Here is a 26,411-nt window from a genome sequence, read left to right as displayed (position 1 = left end):
GTATGGGGTCTGTAGGTTATGGGACGCCAGGATGGTTATTAGCAGAGGGATGAGGGTGGGGGGAGTGAGAGGAGGCTGGAGATAGATGGGGGAGAGTGTCTGAGGGAGGTATGGGGTCTGTAGGGGATGGGATGCCAGGATGGTTATTAGCAGAGGGATGAGGGTGGGGGGAGTGAGGAGGCTGGAGATAGATGGGGGAGAGTGTCTGAGGGAGGTATGGGGTCTGGAGGGGATGGGACGCCAGGATGGTTATTAGGAGAGCTGGTAGGCAGAAGTGCAGGAAAGTCATTTGAGGACGTATAGAACTGGGACACAAAACTGGTCCAATTAAGGTGTAAAAGAAATTATGAACATCTTGGCTCCGTTCTGGTGGGTTATTGATGTGTTTTTGCGATGAGGAAATGGCCATCTGTCCCTCTGTAGTAATAAATGCACGGTCTCTGCTCCTTTATCCCATTACAGGAATCTTGCAGAAGGAGCTCCCATTGCAGCGCTGCCCTCCCCCCTGTACCTCACTACTGAGACCTGTTCCCTTGTCCTCTGCAGGCAAATCCCAGATCTTCCCCCATAACCCAGACGCAGTGGATGCAGAGGCTTTCCCTGCAGAGCAGATGATTTGCGCTTTTCCCTGTCCTCCGCGGGTATTCGCCAGCTCGGGGCCTGGTTGGCCGGTGCTCGTGGTGTAATATTTCTGCCTGGTCTCGCTGACCTCATGGTGGTCTCTGGCTGATGGGCTGGTGTCTGGCTCACACTGAGCTTCTTCTCTGCATCTGAGGAACTTCCTATAGCCGATGGCTAATAAATGTCCTGTGTGACACGTGTAGCCTGGGGCCTGGAGTTTACATTGTGCGTTATGCAAAGATTATAAGAAATAAATGGCATACATGTTCAGGGAGATTATCCACACGTCAGGCTGGCCTTCTGTCATGCGTGTTATAGGAGACTTTCCATACGTCAGACTGGCCTTCTGTCATGCGTGCTATAGGAGACTTTCCACATGTCAGACTGGCCTCCTGTCATGCGTGCTATAGGAGACTTTCCACACGTCATGCTGGCCTTCTGTCATGCGTGTTATAGGAGACTTTCCACACGTCAGGCTGGCATCCTGTCATGCGTGTTATAGGAGACTTTCCACACGTCAGGCTTGCCTTCTGTCATGCGTGTTATAGGAGACTTTCCACACGTCAGGCTGGCCTTCTGTCATGCGTGTTATAGGAGACTTTCCACACGTCAGGCTTGCCTTCTGTCATGCGTGTTATAGGAGACTTTCCACACGTCAGGCTGGCCTTCTGTCATGCGTGTTATAGGAGACATTCCACACGTCAGGCTGGCCTTCTGTCATGTGTGTTATAGACTTTCCACACGTCAGGCTGGCCTTCTGTCATGTGTGTTATAGACTTTCCACAAGTCGGGCTGGCCTCCTGTCATGCGTGCTATAGGAGACTTTCCATACGTCAGGCTGGCCTACTGTCATGTGTGTTATAGACTTTCCACACGTCAGGCTGGCCTGTCATATGTGTTATAGGAGACTTTACACACGTCAGGCTGGCCTTCTGTCATGTGTGTTATAGGAGACTTCCCACACGTCAGGCTGGCCTTCTGCCATGTGTGTTATAGGAGACTACCCACACGTCAGGCTGGCCTTCTGTCATGTGTGTTATAGGAGACTTCCCACACGTCAGGCTGGCCTTCTGTCATGTGTGTTATAGGAAAATTTCCACACGTCAGGCTGGCCTCCTGTCATGTGTGTTATAGGAGACTTCCCACACATCAGGCTGGCCTTCTGTCATGTGTGTTATAGGAGACTTCCCACACGTCAGGCTGGCCTTCTGTCATGTGTGTTATAGGAGACTTCCCACACGTCAGGCTGGCCTTCTGTCATGTGTGTTATAGGAGACTTCCCACACGTCAGGCTGGCCTTTTGTCATGTGTGTTATAGGAGACTTCCCACACGTCAGGCTGGCCTTTTGTCATGTGTGTTATAGGAGACTTCCCACATGTCAGGCTGGCCTCCTGTCATGTGTGTTATAGGAGACTTTCCACACGTCAGGCTGGCCTTCTGTCATGTGTGTTATAGGAGACTTCCCACACGTCAGGCTTGCCTTCTGTCATATGTGTTATAGGAGACTTCCCACACGTCAGGCTGGCCTCCTGTCATGTCTGTTATAGGAAACTTCCCACACGTCAGGCTGGCCTCCTGTCATGTGTGTTACATTAGACTTCCCACACGTCAGGCTGGCCTCCTGTCATGTGTGTTACATTAGACTTCCCACACGTCAGGCTGGCCTCCTGTCATGTGTGTTATAGGAGACTTCCCACACGTCAGGCTGGCCTCCTGTCATGTGTGTTATAGGAGACTTCCCACACGTCAGGCTGGCCTCCTGTCATGTGTGTTATAGGAGACTTCCCACACGTCAGGCTGGCCTGTCATGTGTGTTATAGGAGACTTCCCACACGTCAGGCTGGCCTCCTGCCATGTGTGTTATAGGAGACTTTCCACACGTCAGGCTGGCCTCCTGTCATGCGTGTTATAGGAGACTTCCCACACGTCAGGCTGGCCTCCTGTCATGTGTGTTATAGGAGACTTCCCACACGTCAGGCTGGCCTCTTGTCATGCGTGTTATAGACTTCCCACACGTCAGGCTGGCCTCCTGTCATGCGTGTTATAGGAGACTTCCCACACGTCAGGCTGGCCTCCTGTCATGCGTGTTATCGGAGACTTCCCACACGTCAGGCCGGCCTCCTGTCATGCGTGTTATAGGAGACTTCCCACACGTCAGGCTGGCCTCCTGTCGTGTGTTATAGGAGACTTCCCACACGTCAGGCTGGCCTCCTGTCATGTGTGTTATAGGAGACTTCCCACACGTCAGGCTGGCCTCCTGTCATGTGTGTTATAAGAGACTTCCCACACGTCAGGCTGGCCTCCTGTCATGTGTGTTATAAGAGACTTCCCACACGTCAGGCTGGCCTCCTGTCATGCCTCTTCCTCTCATATCTCCTTGGAGGACTATCAGGATAAGTGAATGTGGGGTCTGCACAGGACGCTGCTGGGAACAGAGAATATCAGGATTTACTCTATAGATGATCTGAAAGTGATTTGTGTGACTGGTAACTACGGAATGATCCATCTTCATGCGTCGTAATCTGCGCCCAGCGACCGCCCTATCTCGTCTTTCTATTATGGATGATACAGAAACCAGAATTCATCTTAAATTAAACATAGAGAGTCTGTAATCAGCGCAAGGTTTGTGTATTACCAATCAGCTCTGCCAGTGAGCTCTGCGCTGCCTATAATATATCAGCTCTGCCAGTGAGCTCTGCGCTGCCTATAATATATCAGCTCTGCCAGTGAGCTCTGCGCTGCCTATAATATATCAGCTCTGCCAGTGAGCTCTGCGCTGCCTATAATATATCAGCTCTGCCAGTGAGCTCTGCGCTGCCTATAATATATCAGCTCTGCCAGGTGATGGTAAGAAACAGAGAATACTATAGTCCTGCACACACAGACATGCTCTGCACTAGCGGCTCTGCGTTGATCCCCCTGTGTATTCTCTGCATGTGGCTCTGTCTCACTGACTCCTCCCCAGCTCTGCAGTAGAGGCTCTGCGTTGATCGCCCTGTACATCCTCTATGCTCTGCATGTGGCTCTGTCTCACCGACTCCTCTGTCTCCCCTGCTCTGCAGTAGAGGCTCTGCGTTGATCGCCCTGTACATCCTCTCTGCTCTGCATGTGGCACTGTCTCACTAACTCCTCCCCTGCTCTGCAGTAGAGGCTCTGCGTTGACCGCCCTGTACATCCTCTATGCTCTGCATGTGGCTCTGTCTCACTGACTCCTCCCTTGCTCTGCAGTAGAGGCTCTGCATTGATCGCCCTGTACATCCTCTATGCTCTGCATGTGGCTCTGTCTCACTGACTCCTCCCCAGCTCTGCAGTAGAGGCTCTGCGTTGATCACCCTTGTACATCCTCTATGCTCTGCATGTGGCTCTGTCTCACTGACTCCTCCCCAGCTCTGCAGTAGAGACTCTGCGTTGATTGCCCTGTACATCCTCTATGCTCTGCATGTGGCTCTGTCTCACTGACTCCATTGTCTCCCCAGCTCTGCAGTAGAGGCGCTGCGTTGATCGTCCTGTACATCCTCTATGCTCTGCATGTGGCTCTGTCTCACTGACTCCTCCCCAGCCCTGCAGTAGAGGCTCTGCGTTGATCGCCCTATACATCCTCTATGCTCTGCATGTGGCTCTGTCTCACTGACTCCTCTATCTCCCCAGCTCTGCAGTAGAGGCTCTGCAGTTTATGCTGATCCAGGGAGGCTGTGAGGAGGTGACATTGAGTGTGGAAGCTGATGGAGGCTGGGAGAACATGAAGAAGGAGGAGACCCATTACATCGGAGTATCATCACTGAGCGGGTAAGAGGGATCCATGTCGCAGTTGCCTGTAACCGTGTTATCCACCACATGATAAATCCCTTATCACACGTCTGTCTGTCCCTAACACCAGTCTCTAAATACAATAACAAGAGATATGGTAAGAACTTACCTTTGTTATCTCTGTTTCTTTGAAGTCCATAGGGTCCACAGGGTTGACCTTGGGGTATAGCTGGATCTGGATCCACGGGCACCACGCAGTTAAAGCTTTGCTGCTCCCAGGATGCACTTGGGTCCGTCCTCCTCTATACCTCGCCCCCGAGCCACAGGCACCTCAGTTGTTAAGCAGCCAAGGCCGGAGGAGGAGACTAAACAGAGAGAAGGAAGACTGGAACACACAAGAAACCATACTCACAGAAATGGGAGACGGAAAACCGGTGACCAGCCACACAGCCCATATGAAGCCAGGTGCGTCAGGGCGGGCGCCCTGTGGACCCTATGGACTTCGTAGAAACAGAGATAACAAAGGTAAGTTCTTACCATATCTCTTGTTTTCTACTTCAGGGTCCATAGGGGGTCCACAGGGTTGACCTTGGGGATGTCCTAAAGCAGTTCAACTAAGGGCGGGGATGCTCCTGTGCTGAAAGGAGCACCCGGCGCCCGAAGGATGCATCCTGAGAGGCGAAGGTGTCAAACGCATAAAACTTCAAAAACGTTTGAATTGAAGACCAAGTGGCCACCTTACACAGCTGAACAGCCGAGGCGCCACGTTTAGCAGCCCAAGAGGGACCCACAGAACGAGTGGAATGAGCCTTAACAGAGGCTGGCACAGGTAAACCCTCCTGTGCATAAGCCTCACAAATAACGGAACGAAGCCGACGGGCTAACGTTTGTTTGTTGGCAGGCCAACCCCTCTTGTGAAAACCGAAGAGGACAAACAATGAATCAGACTTCCTATTCGAATCAGTCCGGTCCACATAGATTCGAAACGCCCGGACTACATCTAAGGAAGCCTCACCAGCTGAAAGATCAGGTGACTGAAAAGCTGGCACAACAAGTTCCTGATTAATATGGAACTTTGAGACCACTTTGGGCAAAAACTCAGGACGAGTGCAGAGCACCGCTATGTCCTGGTGAAAAATCAGAAAAGGCGGGCGACAGGAAAGTGCCCCCAATTCTGACACCCTCCTGGCAGAAGCAATTGCTAGGAGAAAAACGGTCTTAAACCGACTCAAGAGGCTCAAAGGGAGGACCCTGCAAGGCCCGTAGCACCACCTCCAAGTCCCAAGGAGCCACCGGAGGCACGAAGGGAGGCTGGATCCTGAGAACACCCTGGAAAAAGGTGTGAACATCTGGCAGTGTAGCAATCCGTCGTTGAAACCACACGGACAAAGCAGACACATGATCCTTCAGAGAGGCAAGGCGTAAGCCGAGGTCCAAACCTGATTGAAGGAACTCCAAGATTCTGGAAACTTGGAACACCTGAGGATCATAGCTTCTGGATTCACACCACCGAAAGTAAGTGCGCCACACCCTATGGTAAATCCGTGCGGAAGCAGGCTTGCGTGCCCTAAGCATGGTACCAATGACCGAACTAGAGAAACCCCGAGACCTTAAGACGGCTGTCTCAAGAGCCACGCCGTCAAAAACAGCCGACCCAGATCTGGGTAAAGGCAGGGCCCTTGAGACAATAGGTCCTGACGCTGAGGAAGAAGGTACGGAGCGTCGATGGAGAGGCTCCTCAGATCGGAGTACCAAGGACGTGCCTCCGTCCTGCTGAATTTCCGCAGAACCAGAGGAAGTAGGGATATCGGAGGAAACAGATACGCCAGGTGAAACGTCCATTTCACCGACAGCGCGTCCACCAGACAGGCGCCTGCGTCTCTTGTCCTTGACCCGTAAACGGGCAACTTGTGATTGTGACGGGAGGCCATCAAGTCCAGCTCCGGCAGCCCCCACCTGTCCACGAGTAGCTGAAACACCTCTGGGTGAAGCGACCATTCCCCGGGATGCACGTCGTGACGGCTGAGGAAGTCCGCCTCCCAATTGAGGACTCCGGGAATGAAGACTGCCGAGATTGCTGGAATGTGACACTCCGCCCAAGCAAGAATGCGAGACACCTCCGACATCGCTGCCCGACTGCGAGTTCCTCCTTGGTGGTTGATATACGCCACCGTGGTGGCGTTGTCGGACTGCACCTGAACCGCCCTTCCGTGAAGAACGGGGCCGGACGACTGCAGGGCCCTGTATACTGCCCGCAGTTCCAGGATGTTGATGGGGAGAAGTGCTTCTTCCGCGGACCAACAACCCTGAAGCGATAATGAGCCGGTCACTGCCCCCCAACCCCGGAGACTGGCATCCGTCGTAAGCAGGACCCAGTCCGGGATCCAAAAGTGGCGCCCCTCGACCAGATGAGCTGTCTGAAGCCACCAAGCCAAACACTGCCGAACCTCCGGGGACACCACCAGCATCTGAGAGTGGATCCGGTGAGGTAACCCGTTTCATTCTGATAGAATCAGCCCCTGCAGGGGCCGGGAATGGAACTGGGCAATTTCCACCATGTCGAATGTTGACACCATGGACCCCAGAACTCTCATAGCCGAATGGACCGACAGGCGGCAACTGCTCAGGCAACTGTGTACCCGCAGCTGTAGGGAGGAGACCTTCTCCGGGGGCAGGAAGATCCTTTGCTGACGAGAATCCAGCAGGGCTCCCAGATGAACCATCCGCTGTGATGGAATCAGGGAGGACTTTTTCCAGTTTATCAGCCACCCATACGCTTGCAGGCAAGCGATCGTCAGGTGGAGATGTTGAAGCAGTACCTCTGGGGAGCTCGCCAGCAACAGGTGGTCGTCCAGATACGTTAGCAGCCGCACATTCTGGTTTCGAAGATGCGCGGCCATGACCGCCATAATCTTCGTGAATACCCTCGGTGCCGTGGAGAGGCCAAAGGGTAGCACCCGGAACTGAAAATGATCCTGAAGGATAGCGAACCTCAGATACCGCTGGTGCGAAGGTGCTATCGGAACATGGAGGTAGGCGTCCTGGATATCCAGGGACACCATGTAATCCCCAGGTTCCATCGCCAGAATGATGGAACGTAACGTTTCCATCCTGAACCTGGGAACCCTGAGGAATTTGTTCAGAGACTTCAAGTTCAGGATAGGGCGATGAGAACCATTGGGTTTCTGCACCAGAAACAGAGAAGAATAGTAGGTAATAGTAGGTAGCCTTGAAGAAGAGACCCAGTATCTCGAAACGCGTCGGAAAGCTACACCTGTAATCACTTCCAAGGACTCTGGACTTTTTCCACAGGATCTGATTTCCGTTTGGGTAAAGCGTAAGGAGCCTTGCAGGGCAACCCGGGCACCCTGCAATTCAACACCCGCTGGCTCCCCATCACCCACCGGGTATGATATCCTGTACTTTTTTGCCTACTACCAAGTGTACAATTATTACCATTTATTTGTACATTGCACGATAGTGCTTATTTTAAAAACAGGAGTCACATTTCCTGCTGCAATCAGAACTCACCAGACCTGTCATTTGTCTTATGTTTCATGCCTTGATTCATCCCCAATATATATAATTCACCTATTGCATATGTCTAATGTCCATGGCAGATACCATTTTTCTGCCTCACCCAGTATTTATCAACTGATTCTGTGAATTCTCATCCCTTTTGAATCTACAGCACGTCTTGACTGTATGCATTTATATTCCATGCATCACCTTGTATTCATTAATACATTTTATTTTATGTCTACACTGACCTATGTCATCTATACGGTCGACTCCGTCACAGCATTTATGTTGAGGAGCGCCTAAATACATGGTAATTACCTACCTTTAGACACATAATTCAGACTTTGGTTTTCACTAGGGAAAACCCATTACCATTCACGGCCCGCTTACCCTCAACAGGAGCGCCCGGTTTCACCAATACACCACAAAATCAGAGAAGAATAGTACCCCGTCCCTCGTTGTAATTGAGGAACGGGAACAATGACCCCTGCTTTCAGCAAGGACTCTATAGCTTCCTGAATCTGTAAAGACGTGGTCTTGTCCTGAGAAGGACTTGTGCAGAAAAACTGGTGGGGCGGTCTGTGCCGAAAAGACAGGGCGTACCCCTGGGAGACCACTTCTCGAACCCAGGCATCCGTGGTGGTATTGTGCCAGCACTTGGCAAATAGAAGAAGTCGGCCTCCCGCTCTGGGGTCCCCCAGAGGGAGGCCCGTCCCATCAGGCAGAAGGTTTATCGTCCTGCTTGGAAGAAGGGCGCCTGGCACTCCAGGCCTGCTTCTTGGGCTTAGAAGCGGCCTTGGTCGCCGACTGCCTCGGAAAGGACTGACCTTTGGCCTTACCCTGAACCCGTAAGGACCGAAAGGCAGAGCTCAGTACCTTGGTAGGTGCAGAAGCCGAAGGGAGGAAGGCTGATTTAGATTTAGCCAGAGTATCCACTATTTTGTCCAAGTCTGGACCAAACAGCAGCTCTCCATTAAAAGGTAAAGCGTCCAGGCCCTTTTTGGAGTCCGCGTCAGCTCTCCAAGACCTCAGCCACAAGGACCTACGCGCCGACACAGCTGCAGCTGACACCCGAGAGGTCATCAGGCTTGCATCTAACGATGCTTCCCCAATGTAGGAAGCCGCATCCCTCGTTTGTCCTATCAACGCTCTCTGGATCTCCGGAGCATCCTCCGGAAAGGTATCCTCCAAAGCGTTGGCCCAGCTCTCGATGGCCTTAGCCACCCAAGAGATGGCCATGGACGGACGGGCCACCGCCCCCGAGAGAGAGTAGATAGATTTTAAACAAGTCTCCACTTTCCTGTCCGTGGGATCTTTCAGGGAGGAGATCGACGGCAAAGGCAGCGTAGCGCTTTTAATTAAGCGGGTGACGTGGGAATCCACCGCAGGCGGAGTTTCCCATTTCCTGCAATGAGCCACAGGAAACGGATAGTTTGAAGCCAACCTTCTGCGGTTGAAATCTCTTGCTGGGCAACTGCCAGGCCCCCGCCATATGATCCGTTAACTGTCGGACAGGGGAAAAACCGTCGAAGTTACTTTGGCCTTTTTAAAATTAGGGTACTTCGACCTGGGAGCCGGCGCATCCTCCTCTATATGAAGGATGGCCCGCACCGCCCTAACAAATGCCGGCACATTAATGGAGGACTTAGCCTCCACCTCCTGGGCCCCGGCATCCGAGTCAGAGTCTTCATGGATCTCCCCGTCATCCGAAGACGCGTCTGAGTCCGTGAACTGCGCCGCCAGTGAAGCCGAAACGGGTCGCTTGTACGCCTTTGGGGGCAAATCACTGTGCAACATAGACTGAAAAGCCGATGACGAAGCTGCCCGGCTCTGAACAGAGCTGAAGAGCACATCCACCCAGGGAGGGGGTACCGTGTGAGGATACGCCTGAAAAGGTACCATCGACTGCTGCGGCACCGTGGGAGACTGCACGTATACAGGCAATCCCGCATAAGGACCCACAGTCTGAGACCCGGGAGGAGACTGCACCAGACGTGTCACACCCGGGGAACGGGGGATGGTAGGCTGGGGCAACGCCCTAGAAGGGACCGCAGGCCGGTCCGCGATCGACGCCAGCACTTGCGTAAACATCGCCCACGGAGGATCCTGCGCCACCGGGGTTTTAGAGGGACCAGGTACCAGCTGGCACCGCCCGCACAGACCGTCCTGAGACAAATCCGCCCCGCCAACCCCTGCCGAACAGCGTCGGCAGGAAAACAGCACAGGAGCCACAGAGCGCTCATTCTCCTCATCAGACATGACACAAAATTTTGCAATAAAAATGTATCACCGAAAAGAGGTAAGGCGTATAACACCTGCGCACTCCCAAGTATGCAACACAAACAGCCCACAATATGGTACTGAGGAGCACACCGCAGTATGTGACGGACCTCACAAATACGTAGATCTATATAAGTGAGGTACACAGAAAGAACACCCCTCCCCCACGCACCTGCGGGCCGTAGGAGAAGTAAAGGGATAGGTATAAGCTGATGGTAAGTAGAAATAAGCACAGACAGCAGCACTAGTAATAGTCACATACCATGCAGAGAAGTTCTACTCACTGCACCTTCCGCTACAATCACCTCCCAGATTCAGTGTCTGGGAGGGCTATAGCGCTGCGAACACCGTCCTGATCAGGGGAGACGTACGCAGGGGGACCGGTCCACTTGATAACGCCTGGGAGCTCTGTGTTGCTGCCCTGAAAAGATGGCCGCCGGAGAGCACTGAGGAGGAGTGGCCAGGAGATAACAGCCCAGCGACGCCAGCACACATGAGAGAAGGCGCGCTGGGCTGAGGGGAGGAGCGCTAAAGCAGGGAAGGCTGCCTCCCCTGCTAGTACTAAACCCCCAGGGAAGCCGGTTCCCCGCCGGTACTTACACCCCGGGGGCCAGCGGTCACGCAGGGTATGCCACAGAGGGGGGAGCCCGCCGCCGGTCTGTCCCCAGAGACCGGCGGCTTAAAGACTGCCTTTTCCCCGCGCACAGCGCGAAGCACTGCATGTGGCTTACCTGGCCCCGTAGAATCCGGCAGCAGTCTGTGGGAGATCCCGGAGCCACGCTAGTACTGATCCCGCTGCGATCCCCAGATCAGTACTGGCGTCGCAGCGCCAGCGGGGCTGTTGGAGCGGCAGCATAGACGGTCCAGATGGACAGTCTGATGCTGCCGCTCTGAAGATAGTAAAAAATAAAATAATAAAATCTTCTTTTTAAAAATAAAAATAACGCTTAGGGGCTGCTTATGCAGCCCCACTGCTCAGGGTGACCCGACTCCGGCCGGACACCAACTAAAACTGAGGTGCCTGTGGCTCGGGGGCGGGGTATAGAGGAGGACGGACCCAACTGCGTCCTGGGAGCAGCAAAGCTTTAACTGCGTGGTGCCCGTGGATCCAGATCCAGCTATACCCCAAGGTCAACCCTGTGGACCCCCTATGGACCCTGAAGTAGAAAAGGTGATTTTGGGTGATCAATTTGTACGACATCTGGGCAATGTGGCCAGATCACTTCTGGTATAACTAATAACGGTTACTGTGGGGGGAAGAGGTCTGCACATGCTGGCCGATAGTGGGCAACTTCCAACCACACCCTATGATATTCAGCCAAATGCCTCTTACTGGTGCCACAGTGTCTTACTCTTCTGCCTCCTTACACCCCTCTTCCTCTCCACCCTGAGGCCTGATTCCTCCACCTAATTCTTATGTTCCTGCTCACACGCCTCCATCCAATCCCCACTCTTCTGTATGTTCCTGCTCACACGTCTCCATCCAGCCCCCACTCTTCTGTATGTTCCTGCTCACACGTCTCCATCCAGCCCCCACTCTTCTGTATGTTCCTGTTCACACGTCTCCATCCAGCTCCCTCTCTTCTGTATGTTCCTGTTCACACGTCTCCATCCAGCTCCCTCTCTTCTGTATGTTCCTGTTCACACGTCTCCATCCAGCCCCTCTCTTCTGTATGTTGCTGCTCACACGCCTCCATCCAGTCCCCTCTCTTCTGTATGTTCCTGTTCACACGCCTCCATCCAGCTCCCTCTCTTCTGTATGTTGCTGCTCACACGCCTCCATCCAGTCCCCACTCTTCTGTATGTTCCTGCTCACACGCCTCCATCCAGCCCCCTCTCTTCTGTATGTTCCTGCTCACACGTCTCCATCCAGCCCCCTCTCTTCTGTATGTTCCTGCTCACACGCCTCCATCCAGTCCCCTCTCTTCTGTATGTTCCTGCTCACATCTCCATCCAACCCACTCTGTTCTGTATGTTCCTGCTCACACGTCTCCATCCAGCCCCCTCTCTTCTGTATGTTCCTGCTCACACGTCTCCATCCAGCCCCCTCTGTTCTGTATGTTCCTGCTCACACGTCTCCATCCAGCCCCCTCTGTTCTGTATGTTCCTGTTCACACGCCTCCATCCAGCCCCCTCTCTACTGTATGTTCCTGTTCACACGCCTCCATCCAGCCCCCTCTCTTCTGGTATGTTCCTGCTCACACGTCTCCATCCAGCCCCCTCTCTTCTGTATGTTCCTGCTCACACGTCTCCATCCAGCCCCCTCTATTCTGTATGTTCCTGCTCACACGCCTCCATCCAGCCCCCTCTGTTCTGTATGTTCCTGCTCACACGTCTCCATCCAGCCCCCTCTGTTCCGTGACTACACCTGGGGGGCAGCGTCCTTTCAGCTCTTGGCCGCCGCCTCCCCAGGGCTTCCGGTGACTACACCTGGGGGGCAGCGTCCTTTCAGCTCTTGGCCGCCGCCTCCCCAGGGCTTCCGGTGACTACACCTGGGGGGCTGCGTCCTTTCAGCTCTTGGCCGCCGCCTCCCCAGGGCTTCCGGTGACTACACCTGGGGGGCAGCGTCCTTTCAGCTCTTGGCCGCCGCCTCCCCAGGGCTTCCGGTGACTACACCTGGGGGGCAGCGTCCCTTCAGCTCTTGGCCGCCGCCTCCCCAGGGCTTCCGGTGACTACACCTGGGGGGCAGCGTCCCTTCAGCTCTTGGCCGCCGCCTCCCCAGGGCTTCCGGTGACTACACCTGGGGGGCAGCGTCCTTTCAGCTCTTGGCCGCCGCCTCCCCAGGGCTTCCGGTGACTACACCTGGGGGGCAGCGTCCCCTCAGCTTTTGGCCGCCGCCTCCCCAGGGCTTCCGGTGACTACACCTGGGGGGCAGCGTCCTTTCAGCTCTTGGCCGCCGCCTCCCCAGGGCTTCCGGTGACTACACCTGGGGGGCAGCGTCCTCTCAGCTCTTGGCCGCCGCCTCCCCAGGGCTTCCGGTGACTACACCTGGGGGGCAGCGTCCTTTCAGCTCTTGGCCGCCGTCTCCCCAGGGCTTCCGGTGACTACACCTGGGGGGCAGCGTCCTTTGAGCTCTTGGCCGCCGTCTCCCCAGGGCTTCCGGTGACTACACCTGGGGGGCAGCGTCCTCTCAGCTCTTTTGCATGGCCGCATGCCGCTCTTGCATGCTCCTTCCCCGCTGGCGGGCTGCCAGCCTCTGTCTCGCGCTGGTTTATATAAGCCAGCCGTGGGGGTGGGGCGATGACGTCACGAGCCGTCATTGGCTCACAGCCATCTTGAATTTAAAAATAACTCTGAGGCGCCACTTTTTTAATTAGCACCACTGCTGCCATGCCAACTACCTCCGCCGGGTCCGCCTCCGTTAACGCCCACGCATCCGCAGGGCCCCGGCACTTCTAATGCCTGCACCTCCGTCGTGTTTCCGCCTCATACCCACTCAGTGATGACAGCGTACACCCACATGGGTAGGACTGACAGGCGAGCGTTCATGTGGGCTGAAAGTGCGTCCCTGTCAATGAGGTTTTTGAATAAGTTCCGCTTTCCCGTATATTTTCTATCGGCTTTTACAGCCCATGACATGGCCTCGGCCCCCACTTACCCCGCTTCCACAGCTCACCCCGCTTTCCCAGCTCCCCCCACTTTTCTATAGACAGAGCTCTTACTGCCTCCCGACTGATTTTTACTGTAGAATCTCACTATACAGAGATAGAATAATGCAGAGCAGATACTATGACACAGAATTTGTATTATAAATATCATCTTTGTATTATTTCATCATTATGTCAGGAGAGGCTCTGCGCCCCCGTCCACCCTCACTGCTTGTTCCTGTTATACTGTATGTCTGGTCACAGATTATTAGGGTTCTCTGCAGCACAACCATCATTTCTTACACCTCAGTTATTTCACCTGTCCACTATTAGCCTGTGAGGTTGAGTTTCCCTCATGTGTGTCCCCGTTATTCCGCGTACCTGGTTATCTGTTTCCTATAAGACCCTGTGACCAGCTGTTCATACGCGGTTACCCTCCAGTCTTCTCTTCCCCTGCAGATCCATGGTTCGGTATGCTGGTCCCAAGCTCCCACTCATCATCAAGTGTCTCCAGTCCGCTCAGAGCAGTGTGTACGACGGTCAGCGCATCACGGCTACGGCTTTCCTCGCTCAGGTCAGCGGAATGTGGCTCTGCGGGGATAGGAGGTCCGAGTACTGGTCTGGTATAGTATAGTGCCATCACAAGGAAGGTTTATATTACATAGCCGCCAGGAAATTACCCCTCACCCAGTGTATCCATGTAACGTTACCGTCACCCCTACACAGGTAATGTCCTCACACCCCTACACAGGTAATGTCCTCACACCCCTACACAGGTAATGTCCTCACACCCAGTATATCCATGTAACCTTACTGTCACCTCTACACAGGTAATGTCCTCACACCCAGTATATCCATGTAACCTTACTGTCACCTCTACACAGGTAATGTCCTCACACCCAGTATATCCATGTAACCTTACTGTCACCTCTACACAGGTAATGTCCTCACACCCAGTATATCCAAGTAACCTTACTGTCACCTCTACACAGGTAATGTCCTCACACCCAGTATATCCATGTAACCTTACTGTCACCTCTACACAGGTAATGTCCTCACACCCAGTATATCCATGTAACCGTACTGTCACCCCTACACAGGTAATGTCCTCACACCCAGTATATCCATGTAACCTTACTGTCACCTCTACACAGGTAATGTCCTCACACCCAGTATATCCATGTAACCTTACTGTCACCTCTACACAGGTAATGTCCTCACACCCAGTATATCCATGTAACTTTACTGTCACCCCTACAAAGGTAATGTCCTCACACCCAGTATATCCATGTAACCTTACTGTCACCCCTACACAGGTAATGTCCTCACACCCAGTATATCCATGTAACTTTACTGTCACCCCTACAAAGGTAATGTCCTCACACCCAGTATATCCATGTAACTTTACTGTCACCCCTACACAGGTAATGTCCTCACACCCAGTATATCCATGTAACTTTACTGTCACCCCTACAAAGGTAATGTCCTCACACCCAGTATATCCATGTAACCTTACTGTCACCCCTACACAGGTAATGTCCTCACACCCAGTATATCCATGTAACCTTACTGTCACACAGGTAATGTCCTCACACCCGGTATATCCATGTAACCTTACTGTCACCTCTACACAGGTAATGTCCTCACACCCAGTATATCCATGTAACTTTACTGTCACCCCTACACAGGTAATGTCCTCACACCCAGTATATCCATGTAACTTTACTGTCACCCCTACAAAGGTAATGTCCTCACACCCAGTATATCCATGTAACCTTACTGTCACACAGGTAATGTCCTCACACCCAGTATATCCATGTAACCTTACTGTCACCTCTACACAGGTAATGTCCTCACACCCAGTATATCCATGTAACCTTACTGTCACCTCTACACAGGTAATGTCCTCACACCCAGTATATCATGTAACCTTACTGTCACCTCTACACAGGTAATGTCCTCACACCCAGTATATCCATGTAACCTTACTGTCACCTCTACACAGGTAATGTCCTCACACCCAGTATATCCAAGTAACCTTACTGTCACCTCTACACAGGTAATGTCCTCACACCCAGTATATCCATGTAACCTTACTGTCACCTCTACACAGGTAATGTCCTCACACCCAGTATATCCATGTAACCTTACTGTCACCTCTACACAGGTAATGTCCTCACACCCAGTATATCCATGTAACTTTACTGTCACCCCTACAAAGGTAATGTCCTCACACCCAGTATATCCATGTAACCTTACTGTCACCCCTACACAGGTAATGTCCTCACACCCAGTATATCCATGTAACCTTACTGTCACACAGGTAATGTCCTCACACCCGGTATATCCATGTAACCTTACTGTCACCCCTACACAGGTAATGTCCTCACACCCAGTATATCCATGTAACCTTACTGTCACCACTACACAGGTAATGTCCTCACACCCAGAATATCCATGTAACCTTACTGTCACCCCTACACAGGTAATGTCCTCACACCCAGTATATCCATGTAACCTTACTGTCATCTCTACACTGGTAATGTCCTCACACCCAGTATATCCATGTAACCTTACTGTCACACAGGTAATGTCCTCACACCCAGTATATCCATGTAACCTTACTGTTACCTCTACACAGGTAATGTCCTCACACCCAGTATATCCATGTAACCTTACTGTCACCCCTACAAAGGTAATGTCCTCACACCCAGTATATCCATGTAACCTTACTGTCACCTCTACACAGGTAATGTCCTCACACCCAGTATATCCATGTAACTTTACTGTCACCCCTACAAAGGTAATGTCCTCACACCCAGTATATCCATGTAACCTTACTGTCACCTCTACACAGGTAATGTCCTCACACCCAGTATATCCATGTAACCTTACTGTCACCTCTACACAGGTAATGTCCTCACACCCAGTATATCCATGTAACCTTACTGTCACACAGGTAATGTCCTCACACCCAGTATATCCATGTAACCTTACTGTCACCTCTACACAGGTAATATCCTCACACCCAGTATATCCATGTAACCTTACTGTCACCTCTACACAGGTAATGTCCTCACACCCAGTATATCCATGTAACCTTACTGTCACCTCTACACAGGTAATGTCCTCACACCCAGTATATCCATGTAACCTTACTGTCACCTCTACACAGGTAATGTCCTCACACCCAGTATATCCATGTAACCTTACTGTCACCTCTACACAGGTAATGTCCTCACACCCAGTATATCCATGTAACCTTACTGTCACCTCTACACAGGTAATGTCCTCACACCCAGTATATCCATGTAACCTTACTGTCACCTCTACACAGGTAATGTCCTCACACCCAGTATATCCATGTAACCTTACTGTCACCTCTACACAGGTAATGTCCTCACACCCAGTATATCCATGTAACCTTACTGTCACCTCTACACAGGTAATGTCCTCACACCCAGTATATCCATGTAACCTTACTGTCACCCCTACACGGGTAATGTCCTCACACCCAGTATATCCATGTAACCTTACTGTCACCTCTACACAGGTAATGTCCTCACACCCAGTATATCCATGTAACCTTACTGTCACCTCTACACAGGTAATGTCCTCTCACCCAGTATATCCATGTAACCTTACTGTCACCCCTACACAGGTAATGTCCTCACACCCAGTATATCCATGTAACCTTACTGTCACCTCTACACAGGTAATGTCCTCACACCCAGTATATCCATGTAACCTTACTGTCACCTCTACACAGGTAATGTCCTCACACCCAGTATATCCATGTAACCTTACTGTCACCTCTACACAGGTAATGTCCTCACACCCAGTATATCCATGTAACGTTACCGTCACCTCTACACAGGTAATATCCTCACACCCAGTATATCCATGTAACCTTATTGTCACCTCTACACTGGTAGTGTCCTCACACCCAGTATATCCATGTAACCTTATTGTCACCTCTACACAGGTAATGTCCTCACACCCAGTATATCCATGTAACCTTATTGTCACCTCTACACAGGTAATGTCCTCACACCCAGTATATCCATGTAACCTTACTGTCACCTCTACACAGGTAATGTCCTCACACCCAGTATATCCATGTAACCTTACTGTCACCTCTACACAGGTAATGTCCTCACACCCAGTATATCCATGTAACCTTACTGTCACCTCTACACAGGTAATGTCCTCTCACCCAGTATATCCATGTAACCTTACTGTCACCTCTACACAGGTAATGTCCTCACACCCTGTATATCCATGTAACCTTACTGTCACCTCTACACAGGTAATGTCCTCACACCCAGTATATCCATGTAACCTTACTGTCACCTCTACACAGGTAATATCCTCACACCCAGTATATCCATGTAACCTTAATGTCACCTCTACACTGGTAATGTCCTCACACCCAGTATATCCATGTAACCTTAATGTCACCTCTACACAGGTAATGTCCTGTATAGGGGTGACAGTCTCTTCTCATGACTCCTCTTCCCCCCCACTTCCATTATCAGTAGGTGTTCCCCAAGGTTCCGTTCTTGGACCTCTCCTATTCTCCCTCTATACGTCCTCTGTGGGTGAACTAATCGGCTCCTTTGATCTCCATTATCATCTCTATGCCGATGATACTCATATCTACCTTTCCACCCTGAGCTCTCCCTCTCACTCCTCACTCGTATCTCCAACTGTCTCTCAGCTGTCTCTTCCTGAATGTCCCAGCGCTTTCTTAAACCTTATATGTCTAAGATTGAGCTGATCGTCTTCCCACCAAAACTTTATCAATTGATGTCACAACTATCTCCTCTAGTCCCGAGGTGCGCTGTCTTGGAGTTATCCTGGACCCCTCTCTAACCTTTAAACCACATATCCAACACCTCTTGCAGTTCTTCCTTTTCCATCTCAAAAATATTTCCAGGATTTTACCCTTTCTCACCTTGGATGCTACTAAGACCCTCATACACTCACTGGTAATCTCCAGATTGGATTACTGCAACCTTCTCCTATCTGACCTCCCTGACTCCCATCACTCTCCTCTCCAGTCTGTCCTCAATGCTGGTGCTCGGCTCATTTTCCTCTCCAAACGTTCTACATCTGCCTCCCCTCTCCTACAAGCCCTACACTGGCACCCATTCCCTTTCCGAGCCCAATTCAAGGTTCTTACACTCACTTACATAGCTATCACCAAATCTTCTCCCTTTCACATCTCTGACCTCATCTCCCTTCACACTCCCACCCGTCCTCTTTGCTCAACAATTAAATGCCGCCTCTCCTGCCAACCGATTACTTCCTCTCTCTCCCACCAAAATTGAGCAAATTCGTGCTGAGAGTGGACTGCGAGGGGTACGGGATGAGGTGCAATTTGATGGCGTTTTAACGCCATGGCAAGTCGCACCTTTCATGGCTAATTGGATTGACCCCTTCGAATCCCTTTTCCTGCTTAATTGATAAAGAAATAATGAAGGAACAGCCCTGTCCATGTCGCAGACGCAGAGTCACTGACCAGTTACTTCTAAGGCTATAAATTAAACAGCGGTAACTTCTACCCCTTCCTCCAGTATGGATGTGATACCCTCAAACCTCATAGTCTACACTATATAAAATGTTCATTATGTAACTGTAACTATAATACGTCTTGGTGTCCAGATGCATATATAGACCTAGCTGTGTGTATGTGTATTACTGTGCTTTATTATAGGGCTATATAGACCTAGCTGTATGTATGTGTATTACTGTGCTTTATTATAGGGCTATATAGACCTAGCTGTATGTATGTGTATTACTGTGCTTTATTATAGGGCTATATAGACCTAGCTGTATGTATGTGTATTACTGTGCTTTATTATAGGGCTATATAGACCTACCTGTGTGTATTACTGTGCTTTATTATAGGGCTATATAGACCTACCTGTGTGTATGTGTATTACTGTGCTTTATTATAGGGCTATGTAGACCTAGCTGTATGTATGTGTATTACTGTGCTTTATTATAGGGCTATATAGACCTAGCTGTGTGTATGTGTATTACTGTGCTTTATTATAGGGCTATATAGACCTAGCTGTGTGTATGTGTATTACTGTGCTTTATTATAGGGCTATATAGACCTAGCTGTGTGTATGTGTATTACTGTGCTTTATTATAGGGCTATGTAGACCTAGCTGTGTGTATGTGTATTACTGTGCTTTATTATAGGGCTATGTAGACCTAGCTGTGTGTATGTGTATTACTGTGCTTTATTATAGGGCTATATAGACCTTGCTGTATGTATGTGTATTACTGTGCTTTATTATAGGGCTATATAGACCTAGCTGTGTGTATGTGTATTACTGTGCTTTATTATAGGGCTATATAGACCTAGCTGTGTGTATTTGTATTACTGTGCTTTATTATAGAGCTATATAGACCTAGCTGTGTGTATTTGTATTACTGTGCTTTATTATAGGGCTATATAGACCTAGCTGTGTGTATTTGTATTACTGTGCTTTATTATAGGGTTATATAGACCTAGCTGTATGTATGTGTATTACTGTGCTTTATTATAGGGATATATAGACCTAGCTGTGTGTATGTGTATTACTGTGCTTTATTATAGGGATATATAGACCTAGCTGTGTGTATTTGTATTACTGTGCTTTATTATAGGGCTATATAGACCTAGCTGTATGTATGTGTATTACTGTGCTTTATTATAGGGATATATAGACCTAGCTGTGTGTATGTGTATTACTGTGCTTTATTATAGGGCTATATAGACCTAGCTGTGTGTATGTGTATTACTGTGCTTTATTATAGAGCTATATAGACCTAGCTGTGTGTATTTGTATTACTGTGCTTTATTATAGGGCTATATAGACCTAGCTGTGTGTATGTGTATTACTGTGCTTTATTATAGGGCTATATAGACCTAGTTGTATGTATGTGTATTACTGTGCTTTATTATAGGGCTATATAGACCTAGCTGTATGTATGTGTATTACTGTGCTTTATTATAGGGCTATATAGACCTAGCTGTATGTATTTGTATTACTGTGCTTTATTATAGTGTTATGTAGACCTAGCTGTATGTATGTGTATTACTGTGCTTTATTATAGGGCTATATAGACCTAGCTGTGTGTATTTGTATTACTGTGCTTTATTATAGTGTTATGTAGACCTAGCTGTATGTATGTGTATTACTGTGCTTTATTATAGTGTTATGTAGACCTAGCTGTATGTATGTGTATTACTGTGCTTTATTATAGGGCTATATAGACCTAGCTGTATGTATTTGTATTACTGTGCTTTATTATAGTGTTATGTAGACCTAGCTGTGTATATGTGTATTACTGTGGTTTATTATAGGGATATATAGACCTAGCTGTATGTATGTGTATTACTGTGCTTTATTATAGGGTTATATAGACCTAGCTGTGTGTATGTGTATTACTGTGCTTTATTATAGGGCTATATAGACCTAGCTGTATGTATGTGTATTACTGTGCTTTATTATAGTGTTATGTAGACCTAGCTGTGTATATGTGTATTACTGTGGTTTATTATAGGGTTATATAGACCTAGCTGTATGTATGTGTATTACTGTGCTTTATTATAGGGCTATATAGACCTAGCTGTATGTATGTGTATTACTGTGCTTTATTATAGGGCTATATAGACCTAGCTGTGTGTATGTGTATTACTGTGCTTTATTATAGGGCTATATAGACCTAGCTGTGTGTATGTGTATTACTGTGCTTTATTATAGGGCTATATAGACCTAGCTGTATGTATTTGTATTACTGTGCTTTATTATAGGGCTATATAGACCTAGCTGTATGTATGTGTATTACTGTGCTTTATTATAGGGCTATATAGACCTAGCTGTATGTATGTGTATTACTGTGCTTTATTATAGGGTTATATAGACCTAGCTGTATGTATGTGTATTACTGTGCTTTATTATAGGGCTATATAGACCTAGCTGTGTGTATGTGTATTACTGTGCTTTATTATAGGGATATATAGACCTAGCTGTATGTATTTGTATTACGGTGCTTTATTATAGGGCTATATAGACCTAGCTGTGTGTATGTGTATTACTGTGCTTTATTATAGGGCTATATAGACCTAGCTGTGTGCAGGTCCGAAACTTGGATTTTTGTCACCAGGGGCAAGACAGTAATTTGGCGCCCCCCATGTAATTCCCCCTGCAGTAGTGCCCATATTGTAATGCCCCCATAGTAATGCCCATATGTTAATACCCCCATAGTAATGCCCCTGTAGTGCCCACCATACAGAAATGCCCCTTTAGTGCCCATGCTCCCATATTAATGCCCCTGTAGTGCCCATGCTTTCATAGTAATGCCCCTGTATTGCCCATGCTCTCATAGTAATGCCCCTGTATTGCCCATGCCCCCATAGTAATTTCCCTGTAGTGCCCTTACAGTAATGCCCCTGTAGTGCTCATGCCCCCACAGTAATGCCCCTGTGGTAATGCCCCTGTAGTGCCCATGCCCCAATAGTAATGCCCCTGTAGTGCTCATGCCCCATTAGTAATGCCCCTTATTGCCTATGCCCCCATAGTAATGCCCCTGTGGTAATGCCCCTGCCCCCATAATAATGCCCCTGTAGTGCAGCTTATTAAAAAAAAAAATACTTACCTTGAACCCCGCTCCTGCATCCAGCGTCGCGTCCGGTCCGCCGGCTGCTCCTTGGAACTATGGGGGAGATGTCATGACGTCTCCCCCATAGTGCCCGTGGGGAGAGCCGGAAGCTGGAGTTCGGGAGAGAACTCCAGCCTCCGGCTCCGGCTACACCGCGTCGCTGCAGAGAAGGAGCCGGGCGCCCGCTGGTAATATTACCAGCGGACGTCCGGCTTGGAGCCTCTCTGCAGCCCCGGGCTGGAGGTCACTGGCACCAGGTACAGCGGCTCACCCGGTGCACGTGCACCTCCAGCCCCCCCCTAGTTGCGGCCCTGCTGTGTGTATGTGTATTACTGTGCTTTATTATAGGGCTATATAGACCTAGCTGTGTGTATGTGTATTACTGTGCTTTATTATAGGGCTATATAGACCTAGCTGTGTGTATGTGTATTACTGTGCTTTATTATAGGGCTATATAGACCTAGCTGTGTGTATGTGTATTACTGTGCTTTATTATAGGGCTATATAGACCTAGCTGTGTGTATGTGTATTACTGTGCTTTATTATAGGGTTATATAGACCTAGCTGTATGTATGTGTATTACTGTGCTTTATTATAGGGCTATATAGACCTAGCTGTATGTATTTGTATTACTGTGCTTTATTATAGGGCTATATAGACCTAGCTGTGTGTATGTGTATTACTGTGCTTTATTATAGGGCTATATAGACCTAGCTGTATGTATGTGTATTACTGTGCTTTATTATAGGGCTATATAGACCTAGCTGTATGTATGTGTATTACTGTGCTTTATTATAGGGCTATATAGACCTAGCTGTGTGTATGTGTATTACTGTGCTTTATTATAGGGCTATATAGACCTAGCTGTGTGTATGTGTATTACTGTGCTTTATTATAGGGCTATATAGACCTAGCTGTGTGTATGTGTATTACTGTGCTTTATTATAGGGCTATATAGACCTAGCTGTATGTATGTGTATTACTGTGCTTTATTATAGGGCTATATAGACCTAGCTGTGTGTATGTGTATTACTGTGCTTTATTATAGGGCTATATAGACCTAGCTGTGTGTATGTGTATTACTGTGCTTTATTATAAGGCTATATAGACCTAGCTGTGTGTATTTGTATTACTGTGCTTTATTATAGGGCTATATAGACCTAGCTGTGTGTATGTGTATTACTGTGCTTTATTATAGGGCTATATAGACCTAGCTGTATGTATGTGTATTACTGTGCTTTATTATAGGGCTATATAGACCTAGCTGTGTGTATTTGTATTACTGTGCTTTATTATAGGGCTATATAGACCTAGCTGTGTGTATGTGTATTACTGTGCTTTATTATAGGGCTATATAGACCTAGCTGTGTGTATGTGTATTACTGTGCTTTATTATAGGGCTATATAGACCTAGCTGTGTGTATTTGTATTACTGTGCTTTATTATAGGGCTATATAGACCTAGCTGTGTGTATGTGTATTACTGTGCTTTATTATAGTGCTATATAGACCTAGCTGTGTGTATGTGTATTACTGTGCTTTATTATAGGGCTATATAGACCTAGCTGTGTGTATGTGTATTATTGTGCTTTATTATAGGGCTATATAGACCTAGCTGTGTGTATGTGTATTACTGTGCTTTATTATAGGGCTATATAGACCTAGCTGTGTGTATTTGTATTACTGTGCTTTATTATAGGGCTATATAGACCTAGCTGTGTGTATGTGTATTATTGTGCTTTATTATAGGGCTATATAGACCTAGCTGTATGTATGTGTATTACTGTGCTTTATTATAAGGTTATATAGACCTAGCTGCAGTGTATAACAGGGCTATCCCAGTGTCCTGCACTGCACCTCACTTCCCTGCCAGCAGCATACTGAGTATATTGAGACACACCGGGCACCTGTAATATGAGGGATAGTGTCCCCGCTCCTCCATCGTCCATAGTGTTACCCAGAGCCGGGAAGTTACAGCATATCACACATCCAGCGTCAGCTCTATATGGGGCCCTGCCAGGACTTCAGGCTCATGGAAAAATCCATCATCTCCTGCTGAGCCGCTCTCCCTGGACACGTCTGTAACAGGAGTAGCTGAGGCAGCAGTGAGCGAGTCTGGCAGGGCCTCATTTATCACACAGGACAAAGCCTGGTGCCGTCTGTTACCCTTCTCCCACACCTACACAGTCCTTATGGGCAGGGGGGACCCTAACCAGGTCTATCATTCCAATCTACAGAGGCCAGGCTCAGTGTGTAGTGTCCCTATCCTTATTATATCCCAGCGCCAGACCAGTAAGGCTGTGTATGATGGATACGGGTCCTGTAGTCCCTAAGAGTAGTACAGAGTCCCTGTCCTTATTATGTCCCAGCACCAGACCAGTAAGGCTGTGTATGATGGATACAGGTCCTGTAGTCCCTGAGAGTAGTACAGAGTCCCTGTCCTTATGTCCCAGTACCAGACCAGTAAGGCTGTATATAACAATAGTAGAACCCATTTCGGATCTCCATAAAGCACTTTCCTTGGATTGCTTTGAGTAATGGGAGAACAAAGCTTCACAAACGAGACAGCTACATGTATTAAGCCATGTGGATAGGTCTCCCACCTCTATGCATGCTGGGTGGTCCATCCCGGCATAGAGCGCGCTCAGTAAATGTCTTGTTACATAAATGCTTTAGGCGTTATGTAATTGTAGCTGCAGTTGTGGGCGGAGTTCCTGTGACTGTGCTCATGTGACCATTCAGAGCCAATGAACTGATAGCTGACAGTCCGCTGATGTCACAGAATCAGTGACCAGGCTGCTGACAGTACATGGTTTGTTCCCCTCCTCATTAATACTCATGAATTTCCTGATGTTACGGTACAATTGGTAACTTCCTGCATAAGTGTTAAATACAGAACATGTAACACGGCTAGGTATGTGTGGACTGTATATTAGCTGTAGATCTCTGTGCTCAGGACACGTTCTGGTTGCAGAGAGTCATACGTTAGTAGGGTACCTGCTCATTCTGGGAGCACACTATTAGAGTGTCAGCCTTACTGCTCACTCAGGGGCTTATTACCCCATTGTGTGTTGCTGCGGCCTCTGTGCTGACTGCGTCCATCTCTCTGTCCAGCTCCTGCAGAGCAATGACCTCAGTGACCTCTTCTTCCTGGAACCCCTAATGGACAACATGACCAGCCGGCTGAAGGACAGCAGCGTCATCGTGCGCATGTTAGCCATTCGCGGCTTGGGGAACATTGCAGCTGGGTACCCCGATAAGGTCAGGCCCGCTACTTGTGCGCCCCCTGGTGGATTGTCAGAAGTTGCTCTCTATCACTTATATGTGTAATTACAGGTGCGTAAAAATGGATCCCACCTCCTTACTTCTATGATCAACGCAATGGATGATCGGGAGGACCCCGACCATATAGTGACCCGGGAGGCAATGTCCAGTCTCTCTAACCTCCTCCCACATGTGGAGGACAAAGACATGCGCTCCCTCCTCATCCACACAGCCATCCGCATCAGACCCTTCTTTGACCATGTGAGTAAATGGCATTTAATGACCTCAGCTCTGTCCTGTATTACATCCCCCAGTGTCTCTGGTGTTCTGCTAGCCATGTGTCTTCTCACCATTCTCTCGTCTATCTGTTTCACCACCTATAGTCTCTCTGTCTTATATTACATTCCCCCAATGTCTCTGGTGTTCTGCTGGCCATCTATCTTGTCACCATTCTCTCATCTGTCTCTCTCACCACCTATAGTCTCTCTGTCCTGTATTACATTCCCCCAATGTCTCTGGTGTTCTGCTGGCCGTCTGTCTTCTCACCATTCTCTCGTCTGTCTGTCTCACCACCTATTGTGTCTCTGTCCTGTATTACATTCCCCCTATGTCTCTGGTGTTCTGCTGGCCGTCTATCTTGTCACCATTCTCTCATCTGTCTGTCTCACCACCTATTGTCTCTCTGTCCTGTATTACATTCCCCCAATGTCTCTGGTGTTCTGCTGGCCG

The 26,411-nt window shown here is 49.1% G+C and overlaps 1 protein-coding gene across 4 annotated transcripts in view; it reads left to right on the top strand.

The window, feature by feature from the left end:
- MROH1 (maestro heat like repeat family member 1) overlaps positions 1–26,411 on the top strand; it is a 402,469-nt gene that overhangs the window by 295,924 nt on the left and 80,134 nt on the right. For all 4 annotated transcript variants that reach the window (XM_088448594.1, XM_088448595.1, XM_088448596.1 and 1 more), the window contains 4 exons: positions 4,271–4,408; positions 14,218–14,332; positions 25,533–25,679; positions 25,755–25,943. In XM_088448594.1, the coding sequence (XP_088304720.1) occupies positions 4,271–4,408; positions 14,218–14,332; positions 25,533–25,679; positions 25,755–25,943 (589 nt within the window). The remainder of the gene's footprint in view (positions 1–4,270; positions 4,409–14,217; positions 14,333–25,532; positions 25,680–25,754; positions 25,944–26,411) is intronic.

This window comes from Taudactylus pleione, unplaced genomic scaffold, assembly GCF_031769625.1.
Source record: "Taudactylus pleione unplaced genomic scaffold, aTauple2 ptg000460l, whole genome shotgun sequence".
NCBI lineage: Eukaryota > Metazoa > Chordata > Amphibia > Anura > Myobatrachidae > Taudactylus > Taudactylus pleione.
Note: the sequence above shows the minus strand (reverse complement) of the source record. Positions and strands in the feature narration are given on the sequence as shown.